Source organism: Lonchura striata, chromosome 7, assembly GCF_050655825.1.
Source record: "Lonchura striata isolate lonStrDom1 chromosome 7, ASM5065582v1, whole genome shotgun sequence".
In the NCBI taxonomy this organism is placed as follows: domain Eukaryota; kingdom Metazoa; phylum Chordata; class Aves; order Passeriformes; family Estrildidae; genus Lonchura; species Lonchura striata.
Genome location: NC_140709.1, coordinates 34,268,442 through 34,293,840, shown reverse-complemented (window position 1 = coordinate 34,293,840; position 25,399 = coordinate 34,268,442). Strand labels below are relative to the sequence as shown.

The 25,399-nt window shown below is 43.0% G+C and overlaps 1 protein-coding gene across 9 annotated transcripts in view; it reads left to right on the top strand.

The window, feature by feature from the left end:
* The window catches only part of ERBB4 (erb-b2 receptor tyrosine kinase 4), a 595,041-nt gene that overhangs the window by 550,840 nt on the left and 18,802 nt on the right, over positions 1–25,399 (top strand). For all 9 annotated transcript variants that reach the window (XM_085584640.1, XM_085584638.1, XM_085584639.1 and 6 more), the window contains exons 21-25: positions 12,342–12,497; positions 15,524–15,599; positions 18,167–18,313; positions 19,551–19,648; positions 21,095–21,265. In XM_085584640.1, coding sequence (XP_085440766.1) covers positions 12,342–12,497; positions 15,524–15,599; positions 18,167–18,313; positions 19,551–19,648; positions 21,095–21,265 — 648 coding nt within the window. The remainder of the gene's footprint in view (positions 1–12,341; positions 12,498–15,523; positions 15,600–18,166; positions 18,314–19,550; positions 19,649–21,094; positions 21,266–25,399) is intronic.

The following is a 25,399-nucleotide window of genomic DNA, read 5'->3' as shown; positions in this document are numbered from 1 at the left end:
GATCAACAAGGCCCCCTGGAGCTCTTTGGAAAACCAGTTCTGTGAGCAGTAGAGCTGCTGAGAGCTGGTTGCCTGTGATTTATATCTCATAATTAGGTTATCTGGAATTTAATATGTTCCTAGTACTAGTTAAAGTATCCTCAATAATGTCTCTCTCTCACATGCACTCTCTTGTGCCCAAGAAAGACTGTGATCACAATAGCAGGAAAATAATACAGCTTACTCCTCTCCTTGCCTCCCTGCTTTCAGGAAACTTAAAGGAACACAAAACTTTTGAGGCAAGTGTAGTGCCAAATCAGGTTGCAAACACTCATAAACTCTCAGAGATAGAAAAATAAATATGCATGTCACAGCTGCATCAGCCTGATTTCTTAAGGAGCCAAGCGTAGCAATGGAGTGGAAAAGGAAAATAAATGTCAATTCCAGTGCAAACAGTAATGGCCACGTATGAGCAGATGAGGTACAGCTTCTGAGAAGCTCTCACTGCCATTCATTCTGCCTGTGCTTGGCTAGGAATTTATCAATGAATATTTCTGGAATCTGGGGCTGGAAGTTCAGTGTGTCCTTGTGTGCCCAAAGTAATTGTATTATGGTGAGATTTGAAGAGGTTGTGCAAGTTAACTGGAGAGGCAGAGGCAGAATTACATGTGTGTGTGTGTTATAATCCAGTCATAATAATCTCATAGGAGTCCATGAGAGATCCCAGGCTTTCTCACCCACCTCAGTACCCCTAGAAAAGCTCTCTCCATCACAGTCTAACACCTGCTGACTGATGGGCAGCTTTTATTGACCTGGTTGTTTTATCCTGTCCTCAGAGACAACTTGATTTTCCCTGCCTTGCTCCTAAAGAACCCTTACTGTAAATACCTCCTTAAAGATATTTCTGTTGGGGGGTCGTGTTGTGCCTCTGCCTATGTTTTAATCAATGTGGTTCAGTCAAGGCAGAGAAATATTTTGAAGCTGGTGCATGTTAGTTTTAATTGGAGAGGAGAAAAAGCACAGCAAGATTGGGTCCTTGGGGAAATGGTGAATTTCTACAGCTGATCCTTTGAAAGATCTCAGCAGTTTTAAAGAGAGAGAGAAGAATTGTGAAGGAAGGAGCCAAGAGATGGAGGAACAGCTGAAAAAATGCCAGCCAAGAGAGAGTGGGAGCTGTGCTCGGGGAGTTCTCATGTTTGGATCTGATCCAAATGAACCAAAAGCAGTGTGAGACTTTTCTACTCTCCACAATGGTTTTGCTATTAGCAGACCCTTTTAGGAATCTTCTCATTTCAGTACTAAGAGGAGGGCTTCTGTGTCTGTGTGGCAGTTTTGCCAAAACCAGTTTTGGAGCATTGGCAGTGCTGGAGCAATAGTCTGAAGCATGGAAATGCTGCTTCAGGGTCACAGGAGGAACAGGGACACCTTCTTAGCCAGGGTGTTGGTGGCTGATCCACAGAAGGTCTTGGTCACAGGTCAGAGGACGAGGCTGAATCCTCTTCAAAGCCCTTTGGCCACTCCAAGCCATGTCCTGTGTGAATTCCATAGCCAGGGCTAGCACTTTGACATGGCAAATCTTAGAAAAAATCATGGCTATAGATTAGAGTGAGAGGCAAAAGGTGATGGGGTCATAGCTGGGGAGAAAGCTCCAGTGTGAGTCTTCTCAAAAAGGACTTGGGGTTCTAGAGGAGCCCAGGGATGCTGGGTTTCCTCTTCTTCTCCAGTGAAAATTCAATTTCCATTTGATTTGTATGTTCCATCTGGGTGCTGTGCAGTGGGAGCAGCACTGACCCAAGGCTGAGCCTGTCTCAGTTGTAAATAATGGAAAAAACTCCCTTCAAATTCAGAAAATCAGGAATGGAGTGTTAAGATAGTTAAAATGTTGCTATCAGTGGAAATACACCTGCCCTGATTGCTCTGTGTACCACTCAGGTCACATGTTTCACCTCAGCAGCTCTCAAAATATCCAATGTATTCACCACCCACATGCTCAGATCTCGAGATGTCAAAGTCATGAGTATTTTTCTTTTCAAATAAGTCATGGCAAAAGAAGCTGTAACTAAAGTATTTACTGTAGCTGGGAACTGTACAGAGATCAATTAGAACAGCCACTTCATGCTCACTGAGGGGTTTCTCAGGTCTGGGAACTAAATCCTCCAATGCTGGGATTCACCTCAGAATAAATGGATTTCAAAAGCTGGAGCCAAACCTCAGATATTTCTGCGATCTAGGAAAAAAAAATGTTTAGAGGTCATGATGGAAGTTTTTATTTAGATGTTTACTATATCAGAAGTAGCTTCTCCCCTGTGTGGGACTGTGGTCCTTTTTACAGAAGGTGAACCAATATATGGCACAAAATATCACTGCAATCAATGCTCCAGACCTCAAGGGATAGAATTCTACTTTATTTTCTGTGAGTATCCTGTAACAAAGGATTGTTTAAATTGCCTTGGGTGTGTTGCCCTCATATCTCCATGGGGTCGGTGTCTGAGTGGGGACAGAGGAGCAGGGGAGGGGACAGACCATGCACCCCAGTGCTCTGCTGTCCTTTGCCTTGCCCTGCCTGTGGTTTGCATTCCCAGCACCCTGAAGTGGCCAGGGGAGGGTGGCAGATGATGAAAAAAGTGATGAAACACCAGGGAAAGGTGTTTGATGATCCCACACCATGGGGTGGAAGGAGGCTCAGTCCAAAGGCAGGGAGCTCATGGGGCATGGTGGCAGCTTGACTTCCCCTCTGTGGGCTCTCACTGGCAGCACAGCAATGCTCTGGACCATTCAGAATAATGGGATGGTTTAGCTGGGGGGAAATGGGTGTCTCCTGAAAGCACATTTCTGCCTTCCACACCCCATTCCAGCACTCATCTGTATTTATTGAATAAGGTTAATGGATTATTTAGTGGGTTTCTCCAGCCAGTATCAGAGTGCAATCTCTGTTTATGTGGCTGGCCTCTCCTGTTCTGTCCCTGTCATAAGCTACTCAATTAGAAAAGCGAAAAAAAAAATTGTATGTAATGGGTAACTATGGTTACCTGTGATGTGGGTTTTTAAGAAGTGCTCAGAAACCTAGTGGCAACAGAGTTTGGGAGTTCAAAGCTGTAATTTATTCAAGAACTGTCTTGAATCAGAGTATCAGAAGCATTTAGAATAGATTCAGAACATTTTCTTTTGTGGAACAGTGTTGCAGTCCTAAGCAGAAGCCCATGTACAGCCCAGCTGCTTGCTCTGCTCAGGTGAGAAGCAAATATGAGAGGGACAGGGTGAATGTGCCTTTGTTCCACTTTTCTCCTGCAGAGCCTGGTAGCCCTGGCACGGCAACAGCTTTGTGAAAGTGGTGGTTTCTGAAAGCAGTGCTTCCATTGCCTTGTTGTTTCCCTATTTACCCTGAAATGGTGATTTTAAAAGTGGTGAAAATACAGAGCCCCAAAGCTGCCTGAGCTGCAGGGGCATCTTTCAAATAGAGGTGCCTGCCTCAGAAATTCAACCCCAGTCATGCTGTTTGCTCAGAAAAAAAAACATAAAATCCTCCATGCTTAATTTAATGAGGACACAGGATAGTGCTAACAGCTTTTAATTGGACTGAGAGTGCCCTATGAAACACATCTTGAGGTAATAAAAATCACCTCTCAAGTGTTTCAGTGGAATTCTGTACCTTTTTACTTTTTGCAAAACAGGGAGCTGTTGTGGGCTCTTCCTATGGGATTTTTGTCTGAGCACACAAAACAGGGCCACCAGTGTTCCCTGTCTGCCCCCTGGGCACTGCCCAAGAGAAGGGCAGTGTCATTTCAGCTGTCCAAAAACACTGTCCCAGCCAAAGCAGCCAAGTACACAGGGGACAGGAAAGACCTGTTTTGTCACATATTTTATTCTCATAGCATGCAACTACATCAGATGGATGCTGGAAAACCATGCATCCAGTGCATGGCATGCCAGTTTATCAACACATTTCCAGTGGAAAATTATCTGCTGCAGGGTCAGGAGTCATTTCTCAAGAAAGCTGTCTAAAAAAAAAATTGTAATTAAGAGAAGACATTGGACTGGACCCTCTGTTAGATACTTGCTGGATGCCACCTTCACACAGGTGGTTTTGCTTTGCCCTAAATTCATTTCCAGCTTAATTTCTCTGCTGCAGTAGGCCAGCAGAGAAACTCTGGAGGCTTTCCCCCAATTCCTCCTGTTTAGCCCCCTGGAAACACACAGCATGGAATAATTTGTTAAGGGTGCATCAAGTTGGGGATATTGCAGCTCAGCCAGGTGCAGGGCATGGCCATGAAAGGTCAGGGTAAGGTATGGTTGGAGTGCTGGAGAGTTTCCAGTGTTTGTTCTGAACCTGGGAGAAGGCTGTGCTTGTATCTGTTAATCTGGAGGTTCCTTATTAATAGGCTGCACACTTCATTGATTTTTAATTAATTTCTGAAGAGACACAGAGGATAAGTGCTGCAGCCCACAGACATCTCTGTACTTATTGCAGTCCACATCTCTATTGATTGCCTGCCTAAGGAGCAGAAGTAATCCATTTTAAATACACTTTCTTGGAGAGACTGAATGCACTGCACAATACTCTCTCCTGACTGTAATTGCATTGGCAAGAGGTCAGGGGCTGGCTGGGGGAGCAGCAGCCCATTGTTCCAGTGTGCTGCTGTGGGCTGCCTTCCAGGAAAGCCAAGTGATCTCCCTGCTGGGAGTTTGGAGCTGCAGGATCAGGAAAGTCACAGCTCCCCCAGTACAGCTGAAATGTAAACTTTATGGAATTTAGAAGTTTTAGAGGAGCTAAGATTTTAGTTAGAAATAAGCCTTACTAGAGTTAATTAAAATAATAATAATAAATGAGTGGGTCTTGATGAAGTTAGGAGTTAGTAGTTAACTAGTAATTGATTGCTTGTCAGCACAATGTTTGGTTAGCTGGGTTTATAATGAAGAATACACAAACTGACAAATAGCTTTTAGGAACATAAGACAATTGTGGGCCTCCTCTGTTCTGAAACCAATTGAAGACAAGGAATGGGAGTTCTACCAAGAGTTCATTTGTCATATTTGCATTGAAAAGGTAGAAAGGTCAGAACGAGGAAGACTTCATTGACTTCCTCATTTTGGGACCCCTCCCCATGAAAGGAACAGTGACCCATGTCAAGGGACAAACTTCATGCTTAATAGCTTTTGGAGTGATTAGCATACGAAGTGAGGAATGGGATGTACCAAAATGATGAATATGTATTTGTATTTTGTGTATTCAATACTTGTATGGATAAAAAGACTCTGTAATCACCTGGAAAGTGTGGTGTGTATTTGGGAGCGATCCTGCACACTGCCCGGCGTCAAATAAACATAAAACACGCACTTTCTAACTTTAAACTGTTAGAGAGTTTTTGTCTGTCACAGTTGGATATCGGTACTAGATCAATATCCATATTTTTTCAATAAATCACAGCTGCACTGGGAACTTCTTTCTAGGCTGCTTTTGGCCTTCCTGCCTCTTCAGAGGGAGGAGCTGGAGTTGGGCTCACTGAAGCAATTAATGGAATGGTATTCAGAGAGCCTGTTCAATTAATAGCTCTCTATGGTTGCCACTTTGAAAAGCATCAAACATTTTCCAGGAGTTTGTGATCCACTGGGGGCTGTAAACCTGAAGTCTCTGAGTACTCCCCAAATGAGAGGACAGGTGTGTTCCTTCTGCTGGCACGAGTAGCACAGATTACTATGATTTGCTTTTGAAACAGCAATTTGAAACAGCCTTTTTGTCATCAGGACTGTGATCCTGCCAGTCTCTAAACTGTAGCTGCTTTGCAGTAAATGTTATTGCCCAGCAAGGAGGGTTTTGCAGTGATAAGTTTGTTATTTAGGCATTTAGTTCTTGTTTAAAGGCCTCTTTCACAGAAAAAGGTGTTGTTGGTGCAGTTGCAGCCAGAACTGCACTGCTGATACACTTATTGTGTACAAGCTGCAATTTCTCTCTCCTCCTTGGGCTGAGCTGTGGTTTTCTTCAGAGCTAATGGGAGAACATCCCTGTGTTTTTCAGCAATTTGGGAATGAGGGTGAAGGGGTATGACAGCCAGTGTGACCCAGTTTGCCCACGGGATGGAGAATGGGGCTGACACAGGAGAGCACCTTGCACCCAGCTGGCTGAAGAAAGCACCTGAGTGAATTGCAAAATGGAGATTAGACCCACTCCACAGCTCCCTCCTTCAGCAATCCCTTGGGAGTGAACTTCGTAGATGTGCCTGCAGGTGGGACCACAATCAGAGCCACGTCCAGTATGGCCAGTACTGAAATAAAAACCCAGCCTGCATCTCATTGCTTATACTATTTGATAGATTTATGTAACATCTTCCATCAGAAGAATGTGAAGTGCTTCACAGACTCTTTATATTCAGCACCACCTAATCCAGAAAGCTGCATAATTTCAGGGAGTCTGGGAGACAGCTCATCTTTCCCCAGGAGCTCAGACAAAGGGCGTGTTTGATGGTGCAGTGGAACAAACTCCCCTCCTGGTGCTGCCCGAGGAGCTTCAGCACCTCCCCAGCATAAAAAGTTTTATTTCAAGGGCCCCACAAGCTCAGAATTGAGAACCAGTCAATTCAGCAGTGACCCATTTATCTGTGCCATGAGGGGGTGGGATGACATTCCCAAGATGTTAATTTAAGATTGGAGTGGGTCTGGGCCCATCAAAATGTCTGCTCAGTCCAGTCAATTAAGCATTGAAATGTCATAAGCTTATGAAATTGCTTCTCCTCTCATTTCTCTCCACTCTTTCTCCCTTTATGAATCACCTGTCATTTTGGAATAGACTGCATTTTTCCTGTAATTCTCATCTAATCAGCCTCATAGCCTCTTTCCCTTCACTTTGGCTTCTTGAGTTTGTTTTGACCTGTTGTGCTTTAGCAACATCTTTATTTTGTGTCCTGGGATGGAGTTCAGCAGTGTAGTAAATCAGGCTTTTGGACTCCTATTTCTGGAACAGATAAACTGCAGCTGCCACATGGGTGCAAAGTAAATATCAGGTGCTGACTTCTTCTTATCCAGACTTGCTCTTTTGATGTTCAGCTGGCACTCCTGTATTGCCACAGATCGTGTGTGTCCTCCTGTGGTCAGGATGGAGCCAACTCATCCCAATTTTGTGCTGCAGCTGAGCCAGCCCATGTGTGAGCAGGCAGAATTTGTACTTCTGGTGAGCCACACATGGAAAGAGTTAAAGCTGACCTAAGTTCAAAGCATCACTGCTCTTTTCCCAGCAGAACTAGCTCGAGTTACCTGTGCAGGAGTTGGCTTTTCACTGCTTGCCTTTCCATAGGGACAATAATGCAGCTGCACTGGGATCCCATCTCTTGAGTCAAGTACAGAGGTCTTGGTCTTGCTTCTGTGTACTCTGAACTGTTTAGTCTGAAAAGATTTAGCAAAGTCACAGCAGGACAGTGAGGAAAACATTATCAGCAGGGTCCCCTCTGCTCGTGTCACACCTGCTCAGATGGCAGAGCTGGCAAAGCTTCTGTCACCTGGTCCTGCTCAGGTGGACAGGACCAAAGCAACCGCAGGCAAATCCAGATAGTTGTATCAACTTGGTGCATCTGAATTTGAGATAAAAGCACTTTTACCCTGAGATACAGCTTGTTGCACATTAATGGCACATTGCTTCAAACTCAAACTGAAGATAAGTGAAACCTTGCGAGCTTGTCAAGTGAGCAGGAGATGGGAAGAAATACATGGCTATCAGATAAGCTTTCTTTGAGACAGATATTAGCTCATCCCCTATAATTGAATTGAACTCCTAAATATTTGAGCTTGCAGGGCTGGCTCTTCCTTGCCAGCTTCACCAGGGCTGGCAGAGCTGCAGACATTTTCAGGAGCCCTTGGCAGGTGAGCTGGTGGAGGGGTGAGAGAGTCCCCAGCTGGGGCTGGCAGCGTCCCCCTTCCCTCCCCTTGCCTGTGAGGTGACCTCCAGTGCCAGCTCCCAGGCCAGCCCACCCAGGGCATCCCTCTGTGGGAAACAGTAAAGGTGAGATGATTTCCAGAAAGCTGTAAAACAGGCCTTAGGAATAGAGAGAGCAGAGAAACTTAGAATCAGCTGCAGCTGCAAAGTCTGAAGGTAGAAAAAATTACAATAGTACAGCAAGCAAGCATATGAAACTATAGCTTGAGTTTTAGGCTTGGCCAAGATAGACCTTGAGACTGCAAAAAATATGCTTAGTGAGATATTAGAAGGTTTTAATACTGGAGTATTGTGAGTTGTTAATAGAGAGAAGACAAGCATTGTGTGAAGCAGGTGTACCTGTGCTTTTAGTGAGTGGCTAGAACAACTGTCTGTGAGCTTTAGCAATGTGCTGTTGGCTAGAAAGTTTTTAAAATGCTCTGTAACAGAGAAATCTTTGTCTGCTGCTGGCTGTGCATGAGCTTTTGCCATCTTTCAATTGTCTCAGCCATGCAATGAGGCTGATGCTGCTCAAGGAATGTACCCCAGCAGTCCCATCCTGTTTGTGAAAGGAAAAAACTCCACAAGCCAGCACAAATTGGTGCCCCAAATTGGTGAGGATTAATTTTAGAATGTGTGCCTAGCACGAGGTGAGTGAGTCCCCAGCTCGGTCTGGCAGCATCCCCTTCATGGGGCAGGTGAAGGCCTTGATACTTACTTTTAAAATTGGATTTGTTCTTGCAAAATGATGTCTTGTGTCATGCAAGACCGAAGACATATGTTAAACTTTAGTTAGTGATTCAACACACTTCAGTTCATCTCCAGCAATTATCCCAAAAGGACTTTGCATTTAATGACTTACATACCTGTTTGAATTCTGTCCTGAGTAATGAATATCTTTTTTCTTTTTTTTTTTTTCTGGAGATGAAATCCAGGCACTTGAATGAAGGAGCTTTCAGGCAAATTACAGCAATAGCAGGAAGTAGCACTGGTTATACTAAAGTAAAGGAACAGCAAATTATGGCCACAACTTCAAGGCAGATCTCAAACCCCTGATTTGCCAGAAAAACTTCATTTTCCATTTTTAAAAAATCCTTTTATTCTCCTGTTTTCTTCACCAGCTTAGCTTTGCTGATACTTCCACAGCACTGGAAATCCTAATTCTTTATGAACCTAATTTGATGTTTTCTCCACTGAAGTTCAGCACTTGGAAAGATCAGAAAGCTGTCCCAGATCATTGTCTTCTCTTGTGCCGTGGATTTTTTTATACAAATTCTCCTTTCCACTGTCCCACTTCCATTTATTGCCAGCACATTTTCTCATTTTCAGGTCTGATATTTTTCTTGTGAAAAGAGCAAACCTGACTGTACCTGAAGTGACCATTCCAAAGCTATCACGGTGCCAGAGAATTTATAAACACTCCTTAATAAAATTGCAAAAGATCTTTTTTCATAGCTCTTAATGAATAACTTTTAGTCTGTTCAACTCATAAAGTGTCCTCCTGGTATTCTCTCATGGGTTTTTTGGGTGGGGATGCCACCAACTGTGTATTTTTATCATACTTCTGTATCATATTAAAATATTAAATATTCATATAGAGATTTTTTTCTCCTGCCAGGTTCAAAAATGTCTTCAGATAGTGGTCCTCTGCATTAATATATGTTTAGAGAGTATTGCTGCAGTGAATACTGTAGGATTCTCTTTTTTTACATTCTTTTCCTTTCACTTGTATAGCCTCATTTGAAAAATGAGACTATTTGAAAAATATACCTACATATATATATGTATATGTATATTTTCAATATTTATATTGAAATATATAACTACATATATATAATATTTTATATATATATATTCTTTTTTACTTCTGCATCCACATTTAAAGCTTGTTGATAGGGCATCAGGAAAATCAAACGTGGTTCCACTGGGTATTCCCAAGAGGATTTACATTCCTGCAGACCATGGACTCTGCAGAGGATTTTGTAGCTGCCAACCAACCCTACAGGGGCTGATGTTGGCTTTTAGATAACACAGGTGGGAGGCAGCCCCAAGAAGGTTGTTTGACAGGGGTGTAGCAAACTGCAGTGATCCACAGACAGTTATTTTTGCCCTCTTTCTGGACAGAAAAGAAAAGAAAAGAAAACCAGCTGTGGTATTGCTGAGCAGCAATGCCAGGTGTTGGTGATTACACATATTTCTAGTTCTTGAGAGAGTGTGGGGTGAGGATGAATGAAATAGAATCTTACTAAAATGATACTATATAATAGCACAAAATTGGAAAAAAATGGAAGTGAATTAATAGAATAAAGAGTGAAATGTCCTAAAGCTTTAGCCTATAGGCTTAAAAAAAATGCTTGAAATTAGAGACAGTAAAATAAGACCAAAGAGGCGTGGTTTAGAATTTGGTTGTGTAATTCTTTCAACAAAGGATGTGTTTGCACACCTTCCCATCCATTCCTGCCATCATCAACTAGAAACAGGAGGCTAAAGCCTTGGTACAGGTCATCTGTTCTGATTTTCACAAGACAAATTCTGTATTTTCATTTTGGCCAAAAGCCATCTGCAACATTTTCATATTGTTTCAGTGCTGATAGGTACAAGTCAATCTGTTACAGATTATAATTTTATTTGGGTCTGATATATTGTGATGCCAGCAGAATTCCCTCATCAGCTGGTATCATGGTGTGATTCTTGTGTGACTCACAATTTAGCCCATGAGATTTATTTGTCTCTTTGTCTAGCACCTTTAATTTGATGTCAAAAACATTGATGTCAAAAAACATGATTCTTTTAAAGACTTACGATTCTGATGGTCAAAAGCCAAAAATACTGATTTGCACTTGGCAGGAGGGTGTGTTTACCTCAAATAGCAGTGCTTCTAAAAAATAACTTCAGTTGCTTTATGCCAAAGAGTCCCTGTGTCCTCTTTAAAAGCCCTTCATGTTGGCTGCATGAAATACTGTTTATGCCAAACATTCCCCCACCTATTTTCAGAGCTTTTTACTGGTGTTTGCACTGAAATTTTCCCCCTAAAACCAGTTAAGGGCTCCATTTGATGCTTTCATAGAATCCTAGAGGTGGAATGGACCTTAAAGCCCATCCAGTCTCACCCCCTGCCACGGGCAGGGACATCTTCCACTATCCCAGGCTGCTCCAAGCCTATTTTGATGTTTTGTGCTCCAAGCCCCATCCAGCCTGGCCTTGGGCACTTCCAGGGATGGAGCAGCCACAGCTTCCCTGGCATCCTGTGCCAGGGCTGGGGCCAGAGACCATGGGAGGCAGCTTTTGTGGGCACAGGTACCTGTGAGCTCCTCAGGCTGTGGAGGGATAATAAAATCTGGCCCATGGCACTGAGTAATCTGGTTATTTTAATCACTACATGTGACTCTCTGAATGATCATCTGTATTATGGGATAATATGATCTCTTTGGTATTCAGAAATGGCTTTTTAAAAATTATCATATATATTATACAGAGCTAATATATTAAGAGATACCTTAAAGGCAATTGTCAAGTGTGTGATTTCATTTCTAAGTTCTAATAATGGTGGTTAATGTCATAAATGCCTTTTAATGAAATTATAGGCTTGTAACCCTGCCCAACTATCCTTTGTGTGTTATATAATTAATAAGACCAAGCCTTGGTGTTGATCTCAGTGTCACAAAGCATGGTGCAAATTTCCATACTGCTGGTGGATGGTTAGTCTCCCATCAGAATAAGAATAAGGTTAAGGCCAGGCAGTTTGAGTATATGTTGCCTTATCTTTAAAGGCAGCTGGATGGGCTTGTTAACAGAATATGCTTCTAACAGAATACATATGCTCATAAAAAAGGGCCATTGATCTAATGCCTTATTATAATACTACAGGCAATATTTTCAGGGAGTGAAAAGGTGAGGGAGTTGCAGCACTTGGGATAAAGAATTGTTTTCCTTCTAATCCACTGAGGATAGTGAGAATTGAGAATTTGTGACCATCTTAAAAACCATTTGAGGATGGACAAGAATCTTTGTCTTGAATTAAAGACGCTTGTCTGGAATGTGACAGAGCTGGGATTGTTTCCCAGTGTGGTCTAATTTCGGGGGGCTTTAGCTAAATTGATTATTTTTTATGGTCATCACATTTCCTGTCTGAAGAACAAGGACCATAATATTTCTTTTCTTTGTCTCACATTTCCAGATCTTAAGCTTGATGAAGCAAAAGAGCTATCTATATGTTACTTTGTTGTTTTTTTTCTCTTTGGTAATTGAATCTTATAGAATCATTCACACTGGACTAACTCAAGGTCATCTAATCCTGCCTCTGTTCAGAGCAAGAGCAATGTTGAACTTCTGCCCTCTAAACCATTTTCTCATTGTAAATACTCAGAACAGAACCAGCCATTTTATAAGTCACCAGTGAAAGTTAGCTCTGCAGAACCATGTAAGACTTATTAGCATTATTGTACTGTTCTTATTCCTTCAGGGCATGATGTACCTGGAAGAGAGGAGACTCGTGCACCGGGACCTGGCAGCCCGAAATGTCCTGGTGAAATCACCAAACCACGTGAAAATCACTGACTTTGGCTTGGCCAGGCTTCTGGAAGGGGATGAAAAGGAGTACAATGCTGACGGGGGAAAGGTGAGCACTGAACATGTCTGGAGGTAAATCTGCCATGCTGTGACAAACCTCCTGAAGTTACTCCTTGGGTTGGTGTGGCCCTGTGGGATTTTTGTCTGTGTGAGTTTGTCAGTGACTGAGCAAAGCCCTGCCTTGCAGAAGAACTCAGTTGTGAAAGCACACATGAAGGCTGCTCGTTTTTTGCACAGTGAGCTTCTCCAGGCATTGAAATATAATTGTATGAGCAGTTTTCACACTCAGAATTAGCATTTTTTCACATGCTCCAATTTGTGTTTTGTTTTGATCACTTTGGTTCAATGAGTGCTGGATGTTCTGGGGCATTCCTGCCCAACCCCTTTCTCTGGCCAGTATACAACTCAATAACGTGCAGTCCCATTTTCCCAGACAAGTCATTTTTGTGAAAACAAAAGGGAAAACCACAGAACTTGAGAATTCAACTCTTTTATCACACTGGAAGAGCCTGCATATGTTATGTCATGTGTCCACCTCTCCAGTACCATGCTGAATGCCAGGCCAGTAAAACCCAGCCTGAGGATAATTTTGAAACCACATCTTTTCCCCTATTACTATCCAGCCAACCACACCATGGCCGTGTAGTGCCTTACCTCATATCTGCCAATTTCACATTAATGCATGATAAAATTCAGAAGGCAGTAAGTACGTGGTGCTTCCTAAACATCTTAAAATTCCCCATTTCAGTCTGTCACAGAATCCCAAAGGATTTGCTTCACCTGTCATTCCTTTTCCTGGATGTTCACTCTGCTTGCTGTCTCCTTGCTATCTGTGGTTTTTTTGTGCTCACTCGTGCCCTTGCCTGGGACAAGCAGCTGTTGCCAGCGTGTGCTGTTCTCTGGGATGAGCTGCTGCCTTGTTTGTGTGGCTGCTGCCCCTGCATCACCTGGCCAGGGCACTCAGGGAGGTGAAGAGCTTGAGAGGAGCCACCAGTGCTTTCCTATTTCCCCATGGACAGGGAAGATGGGCTTTTGGCAGCTTCTTCCTGGTTCCCTCATTTCTGTAATCCTCTTCTTGGTAAGCCCTCAGCCCCTTCCCTCCATCTGACAGTGAATGACAGAAAAAGAGTTGATCCTTGCAAACCAGCTCTTCCCTGGCAGCTGTGTCTTGGACTTGTTACCCTGCTGAGAGCTCTGGAGAAGGATTTATGGCAGATGTGTCACTCCCCAGGTCCAGAAAAGCATCCTGTGAAGCCAGTATTGAGAGCATGCTAAGGGAGGTTCAGACTGGACAATCAAGTGGTTGTCAACAGAGGTGATGCTGTTTCCATCCTGGAAGATTTTCAAGTCCAGTCTGGGTAGCTCGGCCTAATCTCCTAGGTAGCTGAACCTGCTCTGAACCTGAGGTGGGACTAGAGGCCTCCTGAATCTCTTCCAACCTGAGTTATCCCATAGTGAACAAGGCAGCTTTGCTCCTTCAGCAGCTGTTCACATCTGGGATGCGATGGGAATGAAAGCAGTGCACTTCTGCAGAGTTTAGTGGGGGAGGAGGAACTGTCTTTGCAAGAGTTAAGGCAGCCTTTATTAAAGGTGCTATTTTTGCCATAACTCTATATTTTGTGTTCATTAGTGAACTTCATGGAAGGTAGTTTCATAAGGCTTTGAATGAAGACACATCCTCTGCTTTTACACCCACCATCTGTTCAGATTTTGCCTGCAGTTACTCATCCCTTTGGTTTATTCCAGTACTTCTTCCACAGTTCCAAATTGAAGGCAACCCGTACGAGTCCCTCCCTGCCAGGTAAAAATCTCCTAAGTGCTTGTCCATGAGGAATTCACAGACTGCAAGGTGATGCCTTGTGAAGGCTGGCCTAGAACAGAGGCTGCACAGAGTTAAAGAATAAAGCAGGGATTTATTAGAAGGATCTCCTCAATGGATCCACCTTGGGCAGCACAAGAGCCCAGCCAGGGCTACACCCAAGATGAACCAACATGGTCACAAAATGGACAACTGGTCACAGGGGCTCTCACCTTTATAAGTTTTGGTCCATTTGCATATTGGAGTTAATTGTGCAATTACAGCTTTAGCCTGTGAAGTCCCATCTTGCTTGTTTTTCTCTCTTTGATTCACCATTGTTTGTGCTCTTGGGCCTGAGATTTGGATCATTTGTCCTTGGCTCCAAGCTAGAGAAGGAATTGTTTTGTTTCTACTCTGTACAGAGAGCTCACCATCCCCTGATATGAAGTCCATACCCACACACTAAAGCAGCAGAGAATCTGAAAAATAGAAAAGCTCAAACCTGAGGCATCAGCTGTGCCTGCTGGGCCCAGCTCAGGAATGGGAAACACCATGAATCCCATTTTAACAGGAACTCAAGAGGATGGGCTGGAATGCAGGAAGGAGGTTTGGTTTGCCTGCACACCCTTCTCTGCCAGGAGAGATGATTCCCTGACAGGGGAATGAAAGTGGGGCTGCTGGCTTAGTTTGGGGAGCAACTTTTCCCACTGCTGTGCTGATGCAGAGAACTGGGATGGCTAAGTTTCTAACAAATATTAGGAGTTAACAAAAAAGCACAGCAAATTCTCCTCACTGCTTGTTCACCCTGATGATGATGGGGATGGTGACGTGTTTTGGTCACTGCATTGAAACCTGGCCTCATTAGAGGACAGCTGAGATATCAGTGTTGCTATCCCAGATTGCAGAGATTGCAAACTGTGAAGGAAGAAAAGCTCCTGCATTCCACCTTCTCTGCTGCACTTCAGATTTAGGGGAATTATATGCAATTTTGTGTTGGTCCCTCTTTACAAAGGTTTGATGAAAACATGGGTTGTTCTATTACTTTCTGAATCAGTAAATATCACAACTTCTGCAGGTAACTGGTTCATCTGTCCCACCTCCAAGTTTTATGAGGCACAGCCCCATTCTAGAGGGCAGGAAAAGCCATTTCTTCTGTTTTTTTTTTTCAATCTCACCACTGAAGGAGGCAAGGAGAAAGTTGTTGTCTTCATAGAGGATTTGTTTGTATTGTTTTAATTATGTATTTCTAAGGTCACATTTCTCTTGTCCTTCCCTAGATGCCAATTAAGTGGATGGCTCTGGAGTGCATACACTACAGGAAATTTACCCATCAGAGTGATGTGTGGAGCTATGGTAAATCTTCTCATTATTCATTCAAAAATTTGTGTCTTTTAAAGCATTAAACCAAGTTGTGTTCAACTATGTTAAATATATCCTCTTTTCCCAAAGGAGTTAATTCCAGAGGCATTTGCTCTTCAGGTTTTTTGGGGTTTTTTGTTGGTTTTTTTTTTTTTTCCCTTTAAATGTGTAACTCTAAGCAGCAATTGTTACTCTCTCCTGTGTTACTTCCCTGCTCACTGAAATATATTATCATGATGTTCCCCGCTGGGGTGAGTGCCTCCAGGTCTGGTCTGGTTGCAGTTTGGCTGATTATGATGACAGAAGAAGACCTCTTTCAGCTTAGCCATGGATTCATAAAAATACAGCTGCAGGTCACAATTTTCAGCAGTCTTTGAAAAGCTCAACTCTAAAAGCCATGAATGTCAAAAAATATTTTCAGGCTTATGGGACTTTCTCTACCTAGAGTCAGATAAAAGGGAATTTGTCATAATACAGAGCAAATATGGTAAGAGAAAGAAAAGGAAGAGACAAGCTCTCCAAACTAACTAGAACAAGCATCTATTTAATTTCACAGATAACTTGGGAATTGGTGAGCTAAACACGCTGAGAAAAAGTGATATTTGAGAAATGAGGTGTTCGTTCAGTGTTGCTAATGGTTATTCAGACGAGCTGTCTGCCACATCTGCTAAGGTCTCTGCCTGTTTATCTGCTATAGCTATTACTAATAAAATCATGTATACCTTTGTAAATGGAAATTTGCAGCAATATCTGGGGCTATGGAGTCCTATTTGCATTTCCTGTTGCCATATCATTTTGAACCAGAAGGGTGTACGGCTCTATTCATTACTCATTTTTACCTGTGGGTAGCAGCAAAAGACACTGTTTGCTGTGGCTGGGTTGCTGCCCTCTTCTTGTCAGCTGAAAAGAGTCTGGGAGAGTTCAACTGATCTTGTAAAGCTGCTCTTTCTCTTCAAATTCTGTACACCCTGGATCACTCAGGAAAAAACATGTCTTCATTTATGAAATTCATTTTAAATGCAGGAAGCCCAGAACATCTATAATCAGAAAGGAAAAGACCATAAGCATTTGACAGTAGTTAACAATATTAACAACAGTTATTTCATATCAGCAAGGAGATGAATGAGGGTGAAATAAATGTGGTTTACTCATGTGGTAATTTTGCCCATCACTTTTCACATTAGCATGACAGTTGTCAAAATATAGTACTGATCTGAGGCGTGCTTAGAATGACCTTTGCAACAGAAATAAAAGTTAAACAAAACAGTGTGAGAGCAGCATTTTCAACATGTAAGATTCTGTTTGAGCACAAATTCTTTTGCTTGTGATATATGATCTTAATTTCCAGCTCTGAAGCCAAAACAAATCCTATGGCTTTTCTGCAAGAGAATCTTGGGTTTGTAGTGCAGCACTATGATAAACTCAGATCCATAAGGTGATTTAAGGGAAAAATGATAGCAGTGGCTGTGAATGGCTTCCAAGGCAAAGCCAGTGACCTAATGTTACTCAGTGCTGTACCTTTGTGGGAAATTGATGGTCTAGTTTAGGGAACATCTGTGCTTTCCCCCTTAAAATAATAGAGTACATCAGGCACTCATTTCCCTTTTTGGTAAAAGATGCATTCTTTTGTTATTGCACCCATGTGCCTCAGGTCTATCACGCCATTTCTTACACCAATAAAAATGAGGGAAGCTGCTTTTGGACATTGCCACAAAGTGCTGTTTCACCATTTTCCAGAGTTTTTAAGTGGCAGACTGTCCTGGTTTAAGCCCAGATGGCAGCTAGGCACTGCACACCCACTTGCTCATCTCTCTTGATCCAAACTTCAGTATTTTTCCAGGCACTGGTGAAGAAGAAGAGATTGCAGTGCAGACCTGGGCCAGGCTACTCTGCTGTGAGGGAATCTGAGCAGTGTGACCCTGTGGGAATCCAGAGCTTCCCTCTGGCTGCCCTGGGACCCTGGCAGGGGTCAGGAACCCCCTGGACAGAGCCCCCAGAGACACTGGCTGTGATCTCTGGCCATGGAAAAGAGTTTGCAATCTTACAGGATGAATTACAAGCTCTGAGTGTTTGATATCAGTAATAATTAAGTGTGGCACGGGTGCAAAAGTCAAATTTTAGGATTCTAGATGAGGGGTCCAAAGGGGACAAGCTGGAGGAAATTGGGTGTGCCTTGTCCTTTTTCTCCTTCTTCATGCCCTCCATGTTTCACTGTGGTGTTGGCATTGTTCTGTTGGTTCAGGCTGGGGACACACTGTCCAACGTAGGTGACAGATATTGGCACGTTATTGTAAATCCAGCCCAGGGAGTTTCTGGTATTTAATGTTTGTAACATCCCACTGAGGGCAGAGCCCCACACGCTGCCCTGCAGGACAGAGCTGGGCAGGGCAGCAGAACATGTTAGAGATAAACAGAATAAACAACCTTGAAACCAGCACAGACCAATTAAGGCTTCTGCTTTGGCAGCGGGGCAGAGAGACAGAGACTTTTACAATCTCAGAATCATCAATGCCACAGATTCCAACATGGCCCCAAACACTGACACTCTTTCTCCTTCCTAGGAGTGACCATCTGGGAGCTGATGACCTTTGGTGGGAAGCCCTACGATGGAATCCCAACCCGAGAGATCCCCGACCTGCTGGAGAAGGGAGAGCGCCTGCCCCAGCCCCCAATCTGCACCATTGATGTTTACATGGTGATGGTGAAGTGTAAGGAATTGGCACTTTTGATACCCCTGTGCTGGCTGCAAGAGGGACCCTGGTGTAGAACATCTGCATGGGTAGTCTCTGACAGAGCTGGGAAACAGGGCAAGATGCTGCTGCAAAACAAAAGCCTGCCAAGACTCTGTAAATTCCATTTAAACACTGTCTGCACATCTTCTGCAGTTTTGCAATTGTTAGCTCTGAAGGGCCGAGTTAGCTCAGCCTCTCATTACTGTCAGATGTTATCTCACATTCTTGCTGTGAAGTCAAAATTGTATGATTGTTATTGTAAACCCTTGTCATTTCCATGACAATGGAGTCTGATGTAAAAAAGATAGTATTTAAAATAATTATGGCACATGGATACCCAGCCAGAGAAGGTTGTGAGGAGAAACCCCGTTTCCAAATATTGAGGAAAGAAATCACAAAGGTTTTATTGTTAGTAGCAAGAATGATGGTTGCAATAGTAATAATAAAAAGTAAAATTAATAGAAGAAATGCTAGAGAGAGGATTATTTTTTATCACTCTTAGTCCAGTACAAAAATTTATGAATATTTTTACTCTAGTAAAAAAGGAAAAAAAGTCTGCACATGGTTCCTTCCAACTTTTTTATCTCCAAGATACCCCCTCTAATGACAGTATCCTCCAAGGTTATGCTTCTAATTTAAAAAGAATTAGAAATATCTGTCTGATATTTCTGGCTTAATTTAGGTGAGATTAACATACAGACATCTCATCCATCATATATATATTCCTTTCCCTTTTGCTTTGTACACAAAAGCCCTGGGAAAAAAAAAAGGGAAAGGACAACTACAAGTAAATTAAGTATTTTCTGAAAACTGTTGTACTGTGCACAGAGGTGGAAATTAAATTATGTAAGGGCTTTGTTGAGTGCAAAAATGTCCCATGTGGTGAGACTCATCCTTAATAAAAGTCAGTCAGTGCTGATATCCAAGTGTGCAAGATGGGGAAAATTGCAAAGTGGTGTTGCTGTCTTTGGGACAGAGAGGAGCCCAGAAAATTAAGGAAAATTCCATGTAATAAGGAACAACCTAGTCTGGCCAAAACCAGGTGTTTCCCCTTTTATGCATCATAGAATTCTGACTTTCCATTTTTCTGGGTTCTTGATTGCAACTTTTCTTTGGGCCAGAGCCATCAAGCAGTTCAACCTTGTGCATTTAAAAAACCAGAATGATTTCCACCCTTGACACTTAACTGTTTTCTTTCTCATCTTTCATCCAGGCTGGATGATTGATGCTGACAGTCGGCCAAAATTCAAGGAGCTGGCTGCTGAATTCTCCAGAATGGCTCGAGACCCTCAGAGATACCTGGTAATTCAGGTGAGCAACCCTGCAGCATCACAGGGCTGGGAAAAACATTTTTTTTTCTGCAACACCCATCTCTTAGGGGTGTTGGCTTTGAATGTTTTGAAATTCAAGGTGCTCTTGAACCTAAAGCAAACAGTGACCACAAGGTTATACCAGCATGAAGTAGAATGGACAGTGTCAGTATAAAAATAATAATAATAATAATAATAATAATAATAATAATAATAATAATAATAATAATAATAAATAAAATCTGAAATTGATTTCCTAAGCTCATGTTTATGAGCACATATACAGTCTCTGCCTTCACAAGCTGCTCAGTGCTTTGCATTCCCTCATGAACGAATTACAGATTTTGTCCACTGGCAGACAGTGGATCTATTTTTAGAGCAAGGACTTCCTCGGTTCCCTGCACTGCTGAGATCACAAGCAGGATTCTTTTCACAGCCTAAACATGAAAGTTTCTTAGAAGACAGGGAGTTGTGTCACACTGGTAGCTCTAATGCTAGGGAGGAACTTTCAGTTCTCATTACACTCTGAGGGCTCTGGAGGCTTCACATCCCCGTGACAGGGCTGGAAAAGGTTCATCCTTCATGGGTTCATCCCATGAAACTGCCCTGTGGCAGTAGGAATAACAGTTCTTTGTTAGGGAAAAAAACAAAAATAAAAATAAAATGAAAAAATAAATAAAAATAAAAATAAAAATAAAATGAAAAAATAAATAAAAATAAAAATAAAAATAAAAATAAAAATAAAAATAAAAATAAAAATAAAAATAAAAATAAAAATTGAGTAAAAGAAAATAACGTGCCAGAGTGAGAACAGGAGCTGACCCCCTGTGGGTCAGGGTGGTGGCAGCAGTCCCATTCCAGGGTGGCTCAGCCCTCCTGCAGTGCCAGCTGTGCTTCTGCTGGAGCAGGATCCTGCACAAGGGGGGAGTTTTCCTCTGGAGCTGCAGGGCTGGTGGAGATGGGCCTGGTCTTAAGTCCCTTAAAGTGCCATTTAAAATAAAGCAAACATCCAGACACAACAGTTTCCTTGTTATTCCCCACCCTTCCTATTTGAGCCTAAATGGCTGAGATATTTCACAAAATATGTCAGAACTTGGGTCAGAAGCTGATCTTGTATGGGAAAAAGAGAGAGGAAAGAATAAAAGCTCAATCACAAGAATGCCAAAAAATCATGGTTTTGCTCAATTTGTGCAGTTACTCCCTTTTTGTCATCATGTTCCCAGTAAAAAAAAAAAAAAAACAAAAAAAAACCCAAACAAACAAACAAAAAAAAAAACCACAACAAAACAAACCCACAAATTATGTGGATATAGTGCTTTTGAACAAACAAAGCAGCATGCGTGGTCCCTGCAGCCTGGCTGCCAGGGCATTAGGAAGGCTGAAATTCTCTCTTTGGGAAGTTAATCCATCTTTTGATGTTTTTCCTCTCTCAATACAATCTGTTCAGGGAGATGATCGTATGAAGCTCCCAAGCCCAAATGACAGCAAGTTCTTCCAAAATCTTCTCGATGAGGAAGACCTGGAAGATATGATGGATGCTGAAGAGTATCTTGTTCCTCAAGCCTTCAACATTCCTCCTCCCATCTACACCTCCAGGACAAGAATTGATTCCAACAGGGTAAGAGCAAGCTCTGACAGAAAATATTGGTTATTATAAAAGCACAGGTGGAGATTTAAGTACAGCAATCAAACAGAGGCCAGCACTGCCTTGGGAATTACAAGCTCCCATTGTAAGGAGAGTGGCTATAAAAATGTTGTCACTGGGCTCCCTGTTCATTGTGCCTCAGTGAATTCTGAATTAATAGCCCAGCCTTGAGTGAACAAAGGCTCAGCTTGAGCTGCCTGTCCTAGAGCACAGCTGAGGCTGCTGAAGTCAAGCAGTGTTGCATCTGCACTGTGCTGTGGCCAGGAAGTGCTCAGCCCTGCTGCTGCCATCCTGTTGTCTTGGCAGGGCTGGCACTGAAGTAACTGAGGGCACCTGGAATATGCAGATAATGCAGCTTTTGTGAGTGGAGGCAGATTTCCAGGCCAGCCCCTTTTCCTGTTTGCACGTGATGCTTTCACAGCCCTCCTTCCCAAATGTGTGCTTGTGCTGGCAGATGCTGGCAGGGGAGGAAATGCTCTTCATTTTCCTTGGGGTTTGAGGCTCAGAGAGTGTTCAGGGGAATTCAGCTCACAGAGCTCCAGCCATCTGAGGGAGAGGGATAAATCTGAGCTCTTCCCCCAGACTTCATTCCATGGTACTGGGGCAGCGTGGGGGAATATTGCTGCCTCCATAAGATAAGTTCCTTTCTGGAACTTCCTTTACCCACCAAGGCCTGAGAGCTGCAGAGGAGTCCCAGCCCTGCTGTGGGAGCTCTGGGGTGTTGAATCCTGTCCTGCATGTGTGTGCCCTGCTGCAGGTGAGGAGCTCAGTCAGATGTCTGGGATCTGTTTTCCCTCCTCTGCCTGTTCCTGTGCTTGGCTCAGTTCATTGCCACCCCTTCTCACATAAGTAAGAGATGCTGAAAGCCATGAGTAATGTGAGGGCATTCACACAGGCATCAGGTGGGTTTTGACCAGGGACTTGTTTTCTCTGCAGCCTCCTTTTGGTCCAGAGTCACAGTTTAAATACTAAGTATAGTCCCTTTGAAATGCTGTTGTTTGTTCCTCATGGTTTAGACACCTTTTGGACATTTATCCTTAGCTGAGGTAGTTCCAGATTCATACCCAGGTGTGAACTGACTACAGCATGTGAGACAGGGAAGAGGTTGAGTGAAAGAGCCAAGTGTGTGACCTGAGCCAGTGTCCATGCTCTGGCCATGCCATACCCTGCAGGAAGCTCCTTATCCTCTCCTGAGGAAATCAGTGTTTCCTGGGAGTAAGGAAGACAAAATCTGATCTCAATAGCCAGTTTGGAAGGAAATTGCTGCTGTTTTTAAGGCAAGGAAACTGGAGATGTCTGGATTAATGTGGCATTTCTCCTGCATCACTGAATGACAGCAAAGTAGGGATGATGCACAATTTAGCAATAAGTGAGAAACTTTCTTTTTGTAGCTACAAGAGTTAATTGGTGGTGATCTGAATTAAGTCAGGTTTACTACTAGCTGTTTCTGGAGAGGTTGTTTCTTTTTCTGCCAACTTCTGAGGAAAGAAGGGAAGGACAGCAGTTACCTTTGGAAGGTCCTCACTGTCACAGGGATGTCAGTCACTGCAGCTGAGTTTGCCATTTACACCAACACAGGGCTGAGAGGGCAGGGTCTGACACAGTGGGTTTGTTATCTTCATCCCACTCCCACATTTGCTGGAAACATTGGGACACACTTAAAGAAGCAAGGCTTAGTAGAAAAATGTACTTTGTTTGAAAAATGTTGGTTTTTTGAAAGCTCCCTTTGCCCTCTATCTTTGGTGCCAGCCCAGTTGAGGAGCCCACTAGAGCTGAGGGGATCCCAATAAAAATCCTAGAGTTAATATTCTGAAAGATTTATTTACAGAGAGTTATTTGAGCAGCCAGCATGGTCACTGGGATATTCGTGGAATGAAAACAGAGGCATTTATTTTTAATATTATCATTAGGGGTGGCAGTGTTATTTTATGAAAATTTAAATAACTTTCACAAAGCCTTTTCCCAGCTTCAAAGCACACCATTGCAGCTGCTTGCACACATGTGATCTTGAACTCAGCAGAGCTGCAGAAAAAGACCCCAGGCCTTATTTTTGCCATACAGAGAGACTCCATCACATTCTTGATGTGATATCTCCTTTCCTCAGCTCACAATTTCCCATCTTGGTTTGAAACTATGGTCTTGTACCACTAAGGACAGTGGGAGCTTTGCTTTGCAATTCAATTTTATGACAGTAGCAAGACTGTATCCTCTTTTCAGTGACTTGCTGGGAGTTTTTCTCTGGCATTGTACGACAATCTAACATTTATACAAAGCTGGAATTACCTTTTGCCAAAAGTTTGCAGTTTGTGAGCCAAGTTGTCTGACCCAGATCAGACAGAGAGGTCAGAGAGGGCTGAGCTGGAAGCCCTGCACTCCTGGTTTCCTTTGCAGAGGTGTTTTCTGGAGGTAATACATGTGTGCAGAAAGCCACACACATGTCTCTGTGAAGCAGTCAGTTTCTTGGTGCATTCACTATTCTTTTGGTGAGGATTGATTTAAACATAACACAATCACTCCTTTAAGGTAATAGTGCATCTGCTGTGCATAGCTCAGTACAGATGGATGTCAGCTACAGGAATCACATGGAACTGAAATGCTGTCAGAGCTCTCTACCTGCGCTTGTCTGATTCTGTCTTGGTGATTCCTTTGGATGTCTCTGATTTATGCTTGTTTAGCACAGTGCATATTGGCATTGCACAAACTCATTATGGTGCTGCTGCAGCCGTGGACACCAAATGAAAGGATGCAGCTTAGGCAGTTTGTGTTCAGTGTGCCTGGCAAATTGCATTTTATGGGAGATTGTGAGGCAGTGTGGTGAAGGAAAACACGCAGACAAGAGCTACATGAACTCCATGTCATTTTCAGGGAATAAGCAGCATGAATAATACTGTACTTCCCACCTTAGCTGTTCCAGTGGCAGCTTTAGTGGCCAAGGAGCCCATCAGGGCTCCTTCTCTGTGCTGGCAGCGTTGGTTGAACATTCCAGCAGCACAGCTCCATGGGGACAGAAGTGGGCAGGAGGAAAGCAAGGAGCTCACAAACCTTCTCACACGTAGGCTTTGAAGTTGAGGAATATCATCATTGCTGCTAGTAATGAGGGGATGGGAAGGTGTTCAGGCTAAGAACCATTTATTGCTCAGATTAACATCAGTCTCAGAGGCCCTGAGATTTTAAGGGAGCAAGGAGTTGGCCATAGCTCAGAGTAGTCACAAGTTCTTTGTTAGGAGACAATATAGAACTTTCTGATCTAATGAACACTTGCCACAAGGTTTATTTTGCTTTTCTAACCTATCACCTTTTCTTATTCCTACTGCACTGTGGATACTTTTGTCTGATAGGCATTTGTTACACTTATACAGTTTTGTTATACTTTTGTTACACATGTGCTTCTATTATAACTTCTGAACTCTTAGCTACTCTACACAACCACACCCCTACATTATGAACCCTTCACCATCTTACCAATGCAGTTTCTTATTTACTTAAGGTATATTCTTACTTACAATCATAGAAACCTAAGTTTATGATTTTTCTACTCAATATTTGTGTACTTTATTTTTCCATCACTCCAAGCTCCTTCCAAGGCTGCAGATGAAACTCTTTGGTGTCTGTAGAAGTTTCTGTTTTTCCAATTCCCACAAAGGAACAAAGAACAGGAGCATTTACTTTCTCATGAAAGCCCTCAAGTTTCCCTGTGGTGGTCTCAGGTCTAAATCCTTGCAACTTCTTGGTGGGAGAGGCAGCACTGGAGGAGGCTGGAGTAAGCCACTCCCAGCCATGGGAAGAAAAGAGCTATTTGGATGTGCATTAATACCACAGTGCTGCAGCCTGTGGATAGAAGACTGGAGAGAGGGAAGGCTTCTGGGAAGTTGCCAGCTCCCCAGCAAGTCTCACATCCTTCTTCCTCCAGGGGTTACAGAGATTTATGAAGCTACAAGGCTCAGAGAGAGCTCCAGCATTTCCATCACATCCATGCTGGCTCCCTGCTGGCATGTCCTTGGGACCTACCTGTGCACAGGCTCTGACCCTGGCCTCTCTTGTGAAGTCCACCCTGAGACTGCTGCAGCTTTTAAATAAAAATTAGCGTCCTAAGCTAAATTTAATTCT